The 17,218-nt window shown below is 36.0% G+C and overlaps 1 protein-coding gene across 7 annotated transcripts in view; it reads right to left on the bottom strand.

The window, feature by feature from the left end:
- Positions 1 to 17,218, bottom strand: part of ZZZ3 (zinc finger ZZ-type containing 3) — a 120,589-nt gene continuing 103,371 nt past the window's right edge. For 6 of the 7 annotated variants that reach the window (XM_055585426.1, XM_055585427.1, XM_055585425.1 and 3 more), the window contains 9 exons: positions 15,365 to 15,512; positions 15,166 to 15,281; positions 14,526 to 14,597; positions 12,454 to 12,555; positions 11,461 to 11,556; positions 9,400 to 9,552; positions 4,579 to 4,713; positions 1,586 to 1,686; positions 1 to 1,296 (listed from right to left, as the gene is read on the bottom strand). In XM_055585426.1, the coding sequence (XP_055441401.1) occupies positions 1,152 to 1,296; positions 1,586 to 1,686; positions 4,579 to 4,713; positions 9,400 to 9,552; positions 11,461 to 11,556; positions 12,454 to 12,555; positions 14,526 to 14,597; positions 15,166 to 15,281; positions 15,365 to 15,512 (1,068 nt within the window). In that variant the 3' untranslated portion in view covers positions 1 to 1,151. The remainder of the gene's footprint in view (positions 1,297 to 1,585; positions 1,687 to 4,578; positions 4,714 to 9,399; positions 9,553 to 11,460; positions 11,557 to 12,453; positions 12,556 to 14,525; positions 14,598 to 15,165; positions 15,282 to 15,364; positions 15,513 to 17,218) is intronic. The other variant, XM_055585431.1, reaches the window with a different exon arrangement.

Raw genomic sequence — 17,218 nt, 5'->3', positions numbered from 1 at the left:
TTCTATAATATAAACAGACAGTATCCACATAGTTTATTTCTCACAGTTCTCCTGACAAATGAACATTATTCAAGAACATACTGTATACACAGATAAGAAGAAACATACAAAATGTTTTAAATGATGCACAACAAAATCCAGCAGTATAAAAGAATGCATGTGAACTCTTGCTCACTGCACAGACTAAATTTAATCACTTGTTTAAATAGTAATAAAAATACAATCTTTTATGGATCTTGTGCAGACTACAAAAGAGGGAAATTATTATCATATATATGATTTTTATATTAGGCAGTTTTCTTCAATGAGTTGCACTGACAACTCCAAATACAGAGGCAGAAGGCTGTGTATTTTAAAGAAATTAATATTGTGAATTAGAGACTTTACACAGTTACTACCACTGGCACTTTTCACCATAGTTTGTACACATCACATGATCATCTTATATAACATTACATTTAAAAAATATATCTGAGTGACAATTTTATAACATTCACACACCATGAGCTGGTTAAGGAAGCAATGCCACAGCTGCCTCCTGTAGTGCTTCACTGTTGGTAATAAGGACAGTTCATTCTGGTTAAAAGAAATTAGACATCAATATGGTTAAGCAGCTCCAATTTACTAACGGCCATCAGGGGCCACCACTGGGACAGTGAGTTCTTTTAAAGTGTATATATCCTAGATGCAAACACCATCATTGGTTAAAACTTTGTCTAAAGAAGTCAGTTTCTGTGCTGGAAACTATTTTCACAAAACTGAAAGCTACTAAACTGTTTTAATATAAATACTTTGTCTTCTCATTAGCATATTTATGACCAAGTTCTTTGAAACCTTTGGAATTTACTCTCTCTTTAATATGTGCTCTCGTTTCCATCTCCCCCATTTAAGATCACCACCTAAAAGGCTTTAAGGTGGTGGTGAGAATTTCACCAGGGAAACCCTTCGCTCACCAGGAATGTTCAGCTGCTGAACAGTGATCTAGAGCCACAACGGTGCAGAGCTGGACTTGACGAGAACACTCAGGAAGCTGTCATGCTGTGAGTGTCATTTCAGGGAAAGCAGAGAATCTTTCCAAACTGTGCACATAATTCACAATGATACCATTGCTATGTGTTGAAGAGGACTAGTGTATGATGTTCTCTTCCATGTCATCTGTTTGCTGGAAAGTAGTTTGGGTCAAGGTAATTATAACTGGTGCCCTGGGACACACAGTAGTCTCTGTCTAAGAATGTCTCTGACCGATAAACAGGTTCTAGTTGGTGATCTTCCTTGTGAATGTCTGTTTCATGAAGGCTGCAATGAAAACATACACAAACACATCATTACATGGTACTGCTTGCATTTTGCTGGAGATATTCTCAAATTTCCTCATGGCTCTTCCTGTTTAAATCCATTAATTAAAATCTCTAATGGAAAGTTACTTGAGATGTGGTATGATTAAGGAAAATTTCTTAATTGTCTAGAACAGCAAAGTTTAATGCATTAAATGTGGTGGTTTTTTAAGTAGTTTAAGAAATCAAACTCACTAGTAGCTGAGAAGCTCTTGTCAAAATTTAAGACCTACAGTGAAGGAAACACTTACCAGTCTGAACAAGAATCACAGAAATCCAAAGACATTTCTGGAGGACAATCCTGGCAATGCCACCGAACACCCTGGATAGGTTCTATGCCACAGTTATCACACTAATAAAGATTCAGAGAGAAAAAGTATTAAGCTAAAATCATCTGCAAACCTGGGCATTTGATTATTAGTAGTTACTTCCTTGAAAGGTACCTCAAACCAGTATACAATGACTGTGATTGAGAAGCACTGACGTAATACCATAGTTAAACTATCCAAATATGTTACAGAACTATTTAAAACAGGTTACCATAACTAACATAAATCCAAGTGAACACAAAATTCGCTCTTAACTTTTATCTTACTCAGTTACTTTCCAAAGCCAAGAAGGCTCCTAATAACCAATGCCCACCAAGAAGAAAAGGCAGCTCTTTCTCAGTGTTGTGACATTGTGGGAGCCAAGGTGTGTTCTGTGCAACTTAGAAACCAAAGTAAATGTCATTTCTAGTTTCTCTTATCATCAGGCCAACTAGAGTAGCTGACACACTGGCAAACTAGCCACAGCTGGCTTTTGCAATAGAATTATGAGAAGTAGAGACAGTTTCTTCCTGAAAAGACCAAGTTGTCAATTAGGAAAATCTCTAAGGGGAGAAGCAGGGCCACTGAAAGAGCAAGAGAAGAGAATCACTTAATGCAGTCTGGCTAATGGCCACTCTAGAGGATCAGAGGTACAAGAATTTTGTTTTAAATTCATCAGTCACAGCATACATCAGTGTTTTTATGTATACCACTTCCAGTGAATCTGTAGTTCATGGCCTCAATTTTACTTCCTCCAATCCCACCAAGTATAATCAGTTCTAACACTTATGGTGTTCTCAAACCTGTTAATCCTTCTATTTCCATACCCATCAGTCAAGTTCAGGACATTCTCATCTTTTGTCTAAATTAACCAGGAGAATCTCCCAACCAGTCTCTGTTGTTAGCCTTTCTTCCTCTTCATTCTCCATATTAAGGCCAGAGTGATCTTTTTCCCCCCTCTACTTTTTTTTTTCCCAATTACATAAAAAAGCATACAAGAACAAATTATTATTTAAAGATTTTAACAATACTATAGTCAGAGTTACCCTCTGTAAACCCACTGCCTTCCTAAGAGTTATATATTTTAAGAAAATAGAATGATCTTTCCCAAATGTAAATTTCATATTACTCTCTGCTTAAACTTCTTCAAAAGTTCTCCAACACTTAAGGAGAAAATTTGGCAAAATTTCCAAGGCAACTAAATAGTCTCATACTACTCTCCAGTGTGTACTCTAGTCATATGCAACTATTTCACTCATTTAACTTCTCTAAATTACTTATGAGATGAAAACAGAATAAGGGAAGGGAGTCTGTTTATTGCTGAATCCCCTAGCACTTAGCAAAGTGCCTGGAATATAATGGGTTAGGGTCAAAATTTTGTGGAATGAATAAATGTATTTCTACTAGACTCACAAAAAACAGCAGAGATAACTGAATCCGAAAGGGGAAAAGAAAATTCTGATCTATGAACAATAGTAACAACCAAAGAAATAGCTCTGTAGGTGAATGGATGGATAAAGGAAATGATGTTCTCTGTCCTCCACTACACACACACACACACACACACACACAGGACTATTATTCAGCCATAAGACAGGAAGAAATCTGTCAAAGCCATTTGTGACAACATGAATAAAACCTAAGGACATGATGCTAAATGAATTAAGTCAGACAAAGAAAGACAAATGCTATATGATCTCACTTAAATGGAGAATAAAAAAAGTTGAATTCAAAGAAGCAGAGAGAATGGAGGTTATTGAGGGTGGGCAGGGGCTGCGGGGCCTGGGGCAGGAGGCAGGGTATGTGTGTAATTGGTCAAAGGGTACAAACTTTCGGTTATGAGTAAGTTCTGCAGATCTAATGTATAGCATGGTGTGTGTGTGTGTATGTGTGTGTGCACAGGTGTGCTCAGTTGTGTCCAACTCTTTGTGACCCTATGGATTGTAGCCCGCCAGGCTCCTCTGTCCATGAGGTTCGTTAGACAAGAATACTGGTACGGGTTGTATAATTATAAACTGGTAAGTGTACAGAGGAAAAGGGTGGAATGTGAATTTATAATGGAGGGACTAGTAAGTGCGTGCTCAGTTGTATCCAACTCTGTGACCTTATAGACTACAGCCCACCAGGCTTCTCTTTTCATGGAATTTTCCAGGCAAGAACACTGGAGTGAGTCGCCATTTCCTCCTCCAAGCAATCTTCCTTACCCAGGGATCGAACCCACGTTTCCTACATTGCAGGGGATTCTTTACCACTGCGTCATTGGGGAAGCCCTTACAGTATGGTATATATAGTTAATAGTATTGCACTGAATACCTGAAATTTGCTATGAGAGCAGATGTTAAGTGTTCTTGTCTCAAAAAAACAAGATAACTATGTGAGGTGAACTTTTTTTTGTATCTGAAACTTTTTTTTACACCTTAAAATATTTACAATTTTTAGTCAGTTACATCTCGGTAAGTTTGGGAATAGCTAGAAAAAAATTTTGCCTCTCATATACTACCTCAAAGTTGCCTACAGCCATACCACCCTGAATGCAGCTGAAAGTGTTAGTCACTCAGTCGTGTCTGGCTCTTTGCAACCCCATGGATTAGGTTGCCATTCCCTCCTCCAGGGGGTCTTCCCAACCCAGGAACCAAACCTGAGTCTCTGGCACTGTAAGGCAGATTCTTTACCATCTGAGCCACCAGAGAACACACCGGATCTCATCTATTACCTCCAAGTATACCTGTATATTTTTCTTCTTTCTACTGAATCATAAATCTCTTGACACCAGTTTAACTGACACACTACTTTGTATAAATAAATAGGACAAGAGCTAAACTTACTTTTATCTGTGTGCTTGAACGTTGTGGAGTTGAAAGCTCTGAAAACCACCTTAAATATCTCTTATCACCCTTTCAAAAATTAAATGAATAGAAAAATTAAGTAGAATTTACCTTGAATCCTACATGCTGCACAAATCCACTTTCAGCTTGCATTTGCTGAAGTTTTTGTTTTTTTAACTTTTTAAACTGTAATAGTTCCTTATATTCAGGTAAATTCCTATACGTGACAGGAATACTTTCTTCATCCTATTGAGGGAAAAAACAAAAAACAAAAACAGTTAGCTTGACAATTAAAACAAATTAGTATGAGAAATACTGATAAAGATTATTTTTCTATTGACAAGGTATTTTTCACATTTAAAGAGACCCTCAACATTTTAGGGCTCATAGGAAATCAGTGGTGGTACCAGTAATATTTTAGACTAATACTTCTGGAGGGCTTCTTAATACAACAGTAATTCTAAACTGTAGTAGGCAGCTTCATAATGCAAGTACCAGGGAATAAGCATGACTCCCACTTCTGCCATACCACAGACTAATGCAAACCCAACCCCTTCCCAACAAGTTCATGGAGACCTGGAAGACTCCTTATAATCTATTTCTTTCTGATCTGCAGGAAGCTCCTCTTCACCAATCTAACAGATTTTTATGCTTCCTCAGGTAAATATGGCATTTTCTTAAAACAGGCAAAACAATCTCTATTCTGCCTTCTGCTCAGTACTCCAATGATCAAAACAGTACATTTCTCTTAAATGGATGAACTTAAGTTACAAAGATGATTACAAAGAAATGAGTATAAAGAATAGTAAAAACTACACTGTTTTTTATATATTAATTAATTTGAAGCTGACAGATGAAACACTAACTGCTTGCTATTCTCCCAATTTATTTGTGCTCTGCCACCCAGTATCTATTTCTTTCCTTTGCTACCTCATGACTGATCCCATGGTCACTGATTCCCACAATCCTTCTAAAAAGTACCTCCAACTCATTAATCCCATGTTCCATCAATTTCCAATCCTGGACCAGACAACCCCTATACCTCACATTCCTCCTGCTTCTCATGTTAAATATTATTATTACTATGCTTATATTGTATCAAGGAAAATGATGTTTATACAAAGTATAGCATTTGCCCAATTTTTCAGAATTGGCTAAGATGGTAAATTTTATGTTATGGGTATTTGCCACAATTAAAAATAAAAATTCCAAATGCTTCAGTCATTAAAAAAAAAAAATCTTGCCATCTGCAGCATGAGGGATGGACTTGGGGCAATTAAGTGAAATAAGTCACTTATTTGGAGAAAGACAAATACCATGATTTCACTCATGCAGAATACTAAAAAATAAATACATAAACAAAACCAAAAACACACTCCAGTATAGAGAACAGATTGGTGTCCCTCCCATGGAGGGAAAGAGTGGCAGGGGTGGGAAAAATGGGTAGAGGGGATCAAATGTATGGTGACAGATGGAAACTCAATTATTGGTGGTAAGCACGCTATAATATACGTTAGTTGAGTTAAAATGCTGTACACATGAAACATACAATGTTATAAACCAAACAAATATTTTTTTAAATGTTCACCCACAAACAGATTTCCTAGTTATAATCATTTTAAAGTTACTTAAAGGAGAAAAACTATGACTAATTTTAAGGGGGGCTAAAACAGTATACAGATTCTCTCTCTAGCTCTGCTTTTCTGAAAAGAGAAACTGAAATCTATAAATTTTACAGTAGAGGGTTCATAAATAAACATTTAAATAGCTATATTAAAGTAATCAGAATGGTGTGAACTGGTACTTATTTAAAAATAAACAAAAATCAAACAAAACTTAAATCAAATTCAACCACCTATACTACATTTTACCAATTTCTCAAAATGTATTTCTCGTAAACATCCCACCATCACTCCTCACCTAGCTAAATTTTATTCTTCCTTTAATGATGACCTTGATATTACTTCCTTGGGTCTTTCTCTTAAATTTTCAATCTACATCAAGTCCCTCTAAAATAATTACAATCACACCTATTTTTGAAACACTTTTGTTCATAACTATGCAAGCTGATTTCTAGCAGAGCCTGTTATGTATTAAATATAAGTGAATAGTACTCAACTGAGTAATTATAATATTCACAAAATATAAAATTACACATAAATGTCATATCCTAAGACACAGCAGATAGTAGCTGCTTTTCAAAAGACAATTTAAAAAGCAAACAAATTAAGAATATAGACATTTTATGGTAGTCTGATACAAAAGTATACAGTCAATATTTGATTAATCTAGAAAAAGAACAAATGAGATTTACTTTTATCTGCTGACTTTTCATTAAAATCTCCTTATCCAGTTACCACATACAATCAAAATATTAGGAAAGATACAAAGCAATCTTTATGTCCTTTAAGTGAGGAATCAGAATCACGTTACTTACTAAGAATTTTAGTATAGTAAAGTAAAAAAATATTAACAGCAATAAAAAGGAATCTCTATGAAGGGAAAATAAAACGAAAAGAATTAACCTAAATTAGCATCCAACGGATGACAACACAAAGAGGAATTAATCCTAGAATATTTAAAAAGTGTGATTTGACATTATTTCTATAGTGGGATATATCCTAAGGCAAAAAAAGTGCCACCCAAAAAACCTGTTTTCAGTATCATATTGTTGATGGTGGTGCTGGTATTAAATTCTATAACTACTTGTGACCAGTGTGAGACAAAGAAAGTGAGCATTATGTTGTTATCACTAACAACTGGGATTTTCAGCATGGGAGAAAAATGATACATGTTAAAGATCAATATAGGTAAGTAAAATTCTCATAAGTCCTAAGTTGAATTTTAAATAAAAATATGAATTTATTATATCTTTTCATTTGAACAAATATGTAACATTTCTCAGTTCTGTCCACTGTACAGGCTTAAGTACAATGATCAATCCAAAAGCAAGTAACATCATAGATTAGGATGTGTGTGTGCTTAGTTGCTAAGTCATGTCCAATTCTTTATGACTCCGTGGACCATAGCCTGCCAGGCTCCTCTGTTCAGGGGATTTCCAGGCAAGAATCCTGAAGTGGGTTGCCATTTCCTTCTCCAGGAGATCTTCTCGACACAGGGATTGAACCTGAGTCTCCTGCATTGCAGGCAGATTCTTTACCACTGAGCCACCAAGGAAGTCCATAGACTTTTATTCCATTTTATTGGGACAGAGCCTCCAAATACCATTTCTCAATAAAAGAAAACAGAACTAATTTTAGCTCTGAAGCAGGAAATATATAAGATGAGCCTTTAATTTCCTTGCTCCAGCAGACAGTAAGACTATAAAAGACAACTAGAATCTTGTCAAATGATCTCAAAATCCAACTTGAACAGGTTACAACCAACCAATGGGCCAACTTGTACACTAATAAAGACAATAATGTCAATGCACTGAATTTGTCAATGCACATAAATATAAGTCAACAAACTCATAAGAATACAAAAATTTTAAAACCTTATGAGTCATTTTGGAGGCTATTAGAGACCAAACTCATTATTTTAAAAACAAGAAAATAAAGGGGATGATCAAGCAATTATGCTGCCTTTTTTATATGTATCTTAGGATAATCAAAGGTTCGTCTAGTCAAGGCTATGGTTTTTCCTGTGGTCATGTATGGATGTGAGAGTTGGACTGTGAAGAAGGCTGAGCGCCGAAGAATTGATGCTTTTGAACTGTGGTGTTGGAAAAGACTCTTGAGAGTCCCTTGGACTGCAAGGAGATCCAACCAGTCCATTCTGAAGGAGATCAGCCCTGGGATTTCTTTGGAAGGAATGACGCTAAAGGTGAAACTCCAGTACTTTGGCCACCTCATGCAAAGAGTTGACTCACTGGAAAAGAGTCTGATGCTGGGAGGGATTGGGGGCAGGAGGAGAAGGGGACGACAGAGGATGAGATGGCTGGATGGCATCACTGACTCGATGGACGTGAGTATGAGTGAACTCCGGGAGTTGGTGATGGACAGGGAGGCCTGGCGTGCTGTGATTCATGGGGTCGCAAAGAGTCGGACACGACTGAGCGACTGATCTGATCTGATCTGATCTAGGATAACCAAACAGTTGATGGCAGGGTTACTTTACAGAATATTCTATCAAATACATGAAGAATTTTATTATTTTGTAACATCTAATGAGTTAATGGGTCAAAGCAACAATCAATAGCTGCTATGTCAAAAGAAAGAGACAATCAGACTGATGAAAGTATACACGAAGTAGTCCTGCCCACCCTAACAAAAAACAAATCTGAATCTGATTAATTATCTAGATCTATCAACGTATAGGAGATTCAGAAAACAGAGGAATAGGTTACATGACACCAAGGAGATGCAAACAACAAAAGCTACACTGTGGTAAATTCTCTAAGACAAATAACTCAGGTTTTCAACAAAACAAGTATGGGGGGGTGGGGGGCGGGAAGAGGTCTTTTGCAAATTATAATTGGGAAAATGTAAACTAATTGTGTATCTGATTATATAAAGGATTACTTTTTAATAAACATGATAATGACATTTCATAATGTCTGAAAATTGCTGCAAAATAATCCCAGAAAGAAAGTTGGGGTGGGTAGGAAGTATAGATAAAAATAAGATTGCCACAAATTGATAACCATTAAAACTGTATAATGGGTGCATGTGGGTTTATTTTTGAATTAGCTTGAAAGTTTCTTCTTAAGAACATTTTTAAAGCCCAATATAAAACAAGTTTAACTAGTTAATTCAAAAGAAAAGAAAGCAACATTATCTGAAGAACAGGAATAAATAGGAAGTCCTGGTGCTCCCATTTTGCATTCTGATCTGTATAATATAAAGACAGATGTGGGGTCGCACAGAGTCAGACACGACTGGGGTGACTCAGCAGCAGCAGCAGGATACAGATACAATATAGATAACTTACTGATGCCTCCTCAACAGCAGTGTTCATATGGCTATGAAAACAGGATCGGTCATCATCTTCATCCATATACACTGGTGGTTCATGGGAAGTCATGAAAGTGGAAGGTTTAAAGAGATGCTTATTAAGGGGGTGTTGCCGTCTGCTTGTTGAAGACTAAGTGAGAAAACAAATTTTTAATTGGGATAGTGGACAATCATTAAAAGAATCAAAAATATAAATGCTACTTCCTGCAAGACTGTCTAATCAAAAGGATAGCACCTCTATCCTTCAGCATACTTTTATGTGGTTGTTTTTTCTGCTACCTGGATTTTTAAAAGCACAAGCAGCCTTAAATAAAAACAAACCAAACCACACCAGCAATTAGAAATATAGGGGGAATATCCACATGGAGTATCGTGGACCACATGCTTGTATTTGTATCACCAACATTTTTCATACTCTTGGCATTCACATGCTGAACTTTTAAAGTCATCTTATAGATAATCAAGGAGGATGAAGTTAGCCAAAGCCAGATATAAAACTATCAAGTAAAATGAAAATTTCCCCAACATGATGAATGTTTGAAAATAGTATCTAATATTGATTGACTGCTTACTCTTCGTCAATGTCACTTAATCCTCAAAACATTCCTATAAAGCAGTTATTATCACCTCTAATTTAAAGGTGAAAAAACAGAGGCACAAGGAGGTGAACTTTTATGTTCAAAGTGCTGCAGCTAGAAAGTAGCAGAACCAAGATTATAAACTAGGTCTATATGGAACAATGGCCTCACTGTGAACCACTATGCAGACTTCCTGTCTTCACTAACAGCATAGCCACGAAGAATACTTCAGCTACATGGAGAACCATTGTTTCATCTCAAAATTCGAACTCTAACCATGGCTAAGAATCATAACTATGACTGGGCCAGATCTCTACAGTCAAAATGCCTATTAAATTCCCAAAGGAGGAAACACATTTAGGCTTCTTTAGTATTCTTTTTGTTAGCATCATCTCGTTTTAGTGGTGAAAACATGAGGTGTACAACACATCTAAAGGTAACCCAGAAATCAGGACAATTAGAGCTATTAGGTTAAATGCTGGTTGTTAAAGTTCCAACATTCTGAAGTTATAGGATGAATTCTACACACCTAAGATAGACAATGCTACAGTGGGGAGAGAAAAATACAAAATATTTTTAAAATATGAAAAATTAAAACAAGCTTCCAAAGTTTGGAAAAGAATAAAAATATTAAAACATAGAGATGTATAGACAATATACTTAATGTAAAATTATATAAAATAGTCAGCTTCAATAAGGAAGGTAACAGCATTAGACACACTCCTTGCTTCTCTTTGTATGAAAGGTGGCAGTTTTTGGGAGGGAAGGTATCAGGATGATTTACAACAAAATGAAAGAAGGACAATTATGTGCTTTTCCCCCCTTCAATTAAAGCAAAAAACTGGCTATAATTTCATGCAGTGCTCTACAATAGCTTTTTCACTGTACAGAGAAGCAAAGAATGGTCGAAGCGGCTTAGGAGCAGAATCAGAAGATCCAAGATTCCCAGACTCGCTAGCTATGTGATTAGGCAATTTACTCAGTGTACTTAGCTTTCTCATCTATAAAAAAGGTTGTAAAACAGGACCTAGCTCAGAGCATTCAACAGTAAGAATAAAAGGTAGCTGTTAATATTAACATGAGTAAAATGAAGGTGATACTACCCACACTTTTAAGAACTGTAGTGAAGATTAAATTGGATTTATACAGCATATGTATAAAACAGAAATTGACTGTATTATTAAAGAATCAAATATCCTAAAAACTTTAACATCACAAAGGCCTTTCTGACATATATTCGATCTAATACCTTTCAAACAGTACTCATTCACATATACTAACATACTCCTAAGAAAACACTGAAGTTCACTTATGCTCAATGTAACAAAATGTTTAGAGTGAGTTTATTTAAAAATAAAATAATGTTGTTCTGAATAACATATATACTTTTACACAGCAACTCTGACTTTGATGATCTTAATCTGAGATCTAAAGTTTACTTCCACCAATTTTCTTTTTACCTTTTTGGAGTATATGTATAAGTTTGGTGTTCTGCCTGGGACTGGAATCCCAGCTTTAGTTAGTTTTATGAAATACTTCTGCACTCGGCTGGCAACCTAAGGAAACATGACAAGCCTTTTAACATAATGAATGACAAGACATTCAGTACCAAAATAGTTTTAAAAATATACATGTATCTTAATGAATAGTAACAACTTAATAGCTACATAAATCTAGAAATAGTTTTAAATTGCCAAAGACACTTGGACGAAAAAAATTGTTAAATTAAATCTGTTTGATTCCTAAGCTAAACACATCTTCAACTTGTGAACATTCGTGTATAAGCATAAAAACGTATCTATTAATATCAATGGGAACGTGAAGGAGAAAGCTGGCAGATATTTTTTTAGAAAGACAACCAGGGAATACTAATTAAGGCATTATCACAAATCTATTAGCATAGTCTAACCCAAAAGCACACAACTGCTGTACTCATCAAATACTAAATTACATTTTTACTTTTTAGTATTTCGTAATGATTCAAAGCAGAACTATCTTGAGTTGTTTCTAAAATCAGTAAACAATGTTATTTTTTAAAACTCCACATACTATAGTATTGTGTAGCTAAATATGAAGGAGCAGATCTGCTGATTTTAGCTGCATTATCCTTCACTTTAAAAAAAAAAAACAATCAGGGACTTCCCTGGTGGTCCAGTAGTGAAGAATCCACCTGGCAATATAGGGAACATCAGTTCGATCCTTGGTCCAGGAAGATTCCACATGCTGCAGGGGAACTAGCCTGTGCACCACAACTACTGAGCCTGTATGCTACAGCTTGTGTTTCACAACAAGAAAGCCACTACAATGAGAAGCTCACGCACTGCAGCTAGAGTAACCCCCACTTGCTGCAACTAGAAAAAGCCTGCAGGCAGCTGCAAAGACCCAGCACAGTCTTTTAAATAATTTAAAAAATAAAAAACATGCCAACAATATGGAGCCATCTCCTCAGTTACCTGTTTTGCTGTCCTGTTGCCCAGTTCATCCGCTATCTTCTGCCAGCGTCGAGATTCTACTTCTTCAGGAGGGTATTTCAGGAGTAGCTGTTCAAGCTTTTTCTAAGCCAAACCAAAGACCAAATTTAAGAAAGTTTAATACTGAGTTTCTAAATAAATACATTTGCCTTTCATCTTAAAAACTACAATACTCCCTCCCCAACATTAGGGGTTAGGTCAACTAGAAATCTTCATGGTAGGAAAAGTTTCTAGTAGGAATTTAAAACTTCACAAGGAAAATAAGAATCAAGACTAAACTGATGAAAGACCTTATAAAGATTTTTCTATTCACCTCAGTAAAAAGAAAGCACTCCTCACAAAGGAAATATATTACACATTTTAGTGATTTCCACTGACCACATTTTCTTGCTAGACTATGTTTAGGCTAGCGACTATGGATCTGACAAAACTATATAAAAATTGATTTGTATTCTGACAGAATACTAAAAGAGATCTTTTCCTCCTTTGTGTGATCCTCTATTTAAATATTTAACTTTAATATTCTGACTTATCTTCAAAATTCTCCAGTAGTCCTAAGGATGCAGAATATTCTGGATGTTGAAATAAAAGGAATGTTATCACCCAGCTATCCCAGTGTACAGGATCAGCTTTTAGGCACCATTGATTGGTATTATCTCTGCAGAGCTGAAAGACCAATAAACTGCCTTGGAGACTGGAGTGTGTGCTACAAATAATCTTCTTATCCTATCTTAGTATGGGCTTGGCTAAAGGAGTATTTTAACAGGTGGGCTTCCCTGGTAGCTCAGATGGTAAAGAATCTGTCTGCATTGTAAGAGACCAGGGTTCGATTCCTGAGTTGGAAAGATCCCCTGGAGAAGGAAATGGCAACCCGCTCCAGTACTCTCAACTGGAGAATCCCAAGGACAGAGGAACCTGGCAGGCGACAGTGCATGGTGTTGCAAACAGTCAGACACGACTGACAAAGCACACACGCACAGGCTTCCCAGGTGGCACTAGTGATAAAGAACCTGCCTGCCAATGCAGGAGACAAAAGAGATACGGGTTTGATCCTCGGGTTGGGAAGATCCCCTAGAGAAGGAAATCCCCTGGTGGGCTATGCATGGAGCTGCAAAGAGTCAGACATGACTGAGCATGCATGCACTTGGGCAAAGAATCTGCCTGCAATGTGGGAGACCTAGGATCGATCCCTGGGCTGAGATGATTCCCTGGAGATGGAAATGGCAACCCACTCCAGTATTCTTGCCTGAAGAATCCAACAGACAGAGGAACCTGGTGGGCTACAGTCTGTAGGGTTGCACAGAGTCAAACATGACTGAAGTGACTGAGCACAAAGTTTTTTGTAAACGGATCAACTCATTATAGCTGTGGGGCTAATCCTCATATGAGATAGAATATATCTCAAACATTACCCACAAACAATCCTAGCTATATGCCCAAATGTAACAGAATACTATGACCTTGCTTTTTCAGCTCCTCTCCAAACAAAAGCATAGCTGTACTTGGCTCCAGGTTTTTCTGTCTCACAAAGCTGTATTACAAAAACTTTATTCCATCTGTTTCAGTATCTTTTTCAAGCCCCCTCCCAAAACCCAGGTTCCTTCTTTAGAAACCATCTCCTAAATGGAATTCATATATTCTCAGAATGAAAAATTCTTTACATCTGCAAAAAGGTATATAGAAATAAGTTTAAATATTTTAAATTCATAATTAAGAGGGATTGCATACAACAGTACACACTTCCCAGGTGGTGCTAGCAGCAAAGAATCCACCTGCCAATGCAGGAGACATAAGAGACACAGGTTCGAACTCTGGATTGGGAAGATCCCCTAGAGAAGGGCATGGCAACCTACTCTTAGTATTCTTGCCTTGAGAATCCCACGGACAGATGAGTCTGGCAGACTATAGTCCATGTGGTTGCGAAGAGTCAGACACAACTGAAGTGACTCAGCACACATACACACACACATATACAATATACACTTTATTCACAATACTTACTCTAATTTTAACTGCATATTTTTTAACCTACACAATTGAGAAATATCTATTACCTGTTCTTCAACAGTCCACAATTGGTTAAATGTTTCAGGTTTGGTATCATCACACAGACGTCCTCTTATCATCTGCATATAAAATAAGGCTTTGTCAGAGACAACATAACAGACTACTCTTTGATATGGCCAAATAACAAATGAATGATGACAGCAACTTCATTTTAAAGAAAAAGAAATGCTACTTTTTCATTCTGAACCCACGTTTATCAAAGTTCATCTAATTAACAGCAGCAAGGCCAGGTTACAACCAGCAAATCCTGGTTATATTCCACTATGCACAAAGAGCTCTTATTTTTAGAATAAATACTGTACTATATGTCAGGCACTGAACTCATCATGTTACATGTACTACTCATTATAATCCTCACAACTCTACAACATAGGGTGATATTAATCACATTTTATATAAGAGGAAACTGTAGCTTGGGGACTTTAATAGAAACGACCATCTGAAGTTCCACTGTTAATAAGTAGTGGAGTTGTGATTTCAACCCAGCTTTTTCTTAACTTCAAAGTTCATGTCCTTATTATATCTTCAAGTGAAGACTGCTTGAAATTTAAGAATACAAGTCAGCAAATGTTAAAATCTTTTGTCTACAATTCAAATTTTCCTACTCCAACACTTTATACTGCCTACCTGAGGACGACTGTTTGAGCCTTCTGGACCATCACTCAAAGGCAACATAGAGTATGAAAGGGACTCTCCATCCTTCCTAGGATCTAAAGGACTTTTTGGTCTAGCAGGTAAACCTACTAAAAAGAAAACCATGTATAGGATTATTAAAGCAAGACTTTGCCAGGTATTTCTCTACTTAAAATATCATGTAATTTATTACCTTTATCAAAAACTAGCTTAACTCTCCTAGTATGCCTTTTACGATTTTTAAATTCTCTTTCAAAGTTTCCAAGGCTATTGGTATATTGGTCCCATACAATCTCAGGCAACTGAACAACTCTCTGCGGATATGGAAGCCCTATATCAGCCTGGTGGGAGGGAAAAAGAAAGTGACATATAAGGTTAATTCAAGAAATTATAAACAATAGCCAAATTTTCAGATGATTCCAAATCTAAATCATCATCAACTGGCATTTCTATTCACTCTGAATCCAACAGTCAATAAAAATACAGTCAAAGCATTAAATGGTATAATGATAGCCACATAAAGAAAAATGAACTTAACAAAACATAAGCACTATTTTTTGATAGAGGTCTACAGCTGACCTATACAGACATAATGTTCTTTAACACACTTAAACAGAAATAGCAAAGAATGCTTTTATCTCTAAGAACAGCATATGAAATGTGTTTGACTGAAATAGATACGACCTGACACATAGAATTCATTTTAAATGGACCCCTGTGGTCCTAACTTATTCACAAAACAATGAATTATTTTCATACTATATAACTCTTAAGACATGTACAAAAAAACCTACCACATTTTGAGAATCAAAACTATATCCTTACTTTACTCTGAATTCAGTTACTTTATCAATCACCTTCAGAAGTTATTAGTTGTCATTACTAAAACCAGGTTATTATGTGATCAGTCTTTTGATAGAATTTGGGTTATATAGGTGGGGGTATTGGTCAGAACTCATATAATGATAAAACTGGGATTTCTGAATTTCACTGTATATAAATTTCACCCTAAAAAGCTTTAAAAAAAATTTAGTTAATAATATGCACTCTGAAGTGTTTTGGTGTTAAGTATGTGTGTCTGCAACTCTGGAATGCATGAAATGGATTCCATCTTGAAATGAGATAGAATGGTAGGTGGAAGGATTGAAAAAACACACAATAAAGCAAATACAGTAAAATGTTTATTGTAGAATCTAGAAGGTGGATGGATGTGTGTGTTAAAACTACATAATACTTTCCACTTTTTTGTCTACTTAACACTTTTCATAATAAAATGTTCATTAAAAAATCAGGTCATGAATTATGAAACTGGCAAAGTCCATACTGTGACACAGAATTCTTAATTTTTATTTTGCTTGTGATACAGTATACTACAGCCATCATTATAATAATGTATATCAGTCTAAGACTCAACTTTTTGAAAAGTTAGAATAGAGTGTCTTTTAAAACAATGATGGTAAAACATCAAAGAAAGCTAACAAGCCATAAAGGTTCCCTGCATTCTATGTACCAATATATAAACCAAGTTTCCTTAATTTCAATTAGGAGTTTTCAGATGTCAATGGGATCATATGTCAACAACTTAACTACTATGGTAAACTTAAAGAAAGTAGGCAAATTAAGCATACATGAGTTAACACAGAAAAACTAAAGAATCAAACTTCGCAGAAAATTTTCTTTCCAAGGAACACAAGTCTTTCATGAATACCAATGTATCTGGGATTTAATACACATTTGAACATTTTTGCAAAAAAATCTTAAGAGGGTCAATGTCACATCCCTGTTTCTGAAATAAAGTGAAAAGAAATCTAGTTCTAAATTAAACATGGACATGGAAAATCTGCAGATAACCAACCACGGACGTATATAGCAGATGTGTATAACTGCAACTTTTTTGCCCACCCAACAACTGAAAAAAAATAAGTTTAAGATTAAAGTACAATTTATTTTAGTTGAAACCATGATAAGTAAACACTGTAAGCGTTCATAAAATGAAGTCCCCAAGACTGCTGCCTCAACACCTGGTAGACCACTTTTGTGACTCATT

The sequence above is a fragment of the Bubalus kerabau genome, chromosome 6 (genome assembly GCF_029407905.1).
Source record: "Bubalus kerabau isolate K-KA32 ecotype Philippines breed swamp buffalo chromosome 6, PCC_UOA_SB_1v2, whole genome shotgun sequence".
Taxonomy (NCBI): Eukaryota; Metazoa; Chordata; class Mammalia; order Artiodactyla; family Bovidae; genus Bubalus; species Bubalus kerabau.
This window is presented reverse-complemented; position numbering and strand designations above follow the sequence as displayed.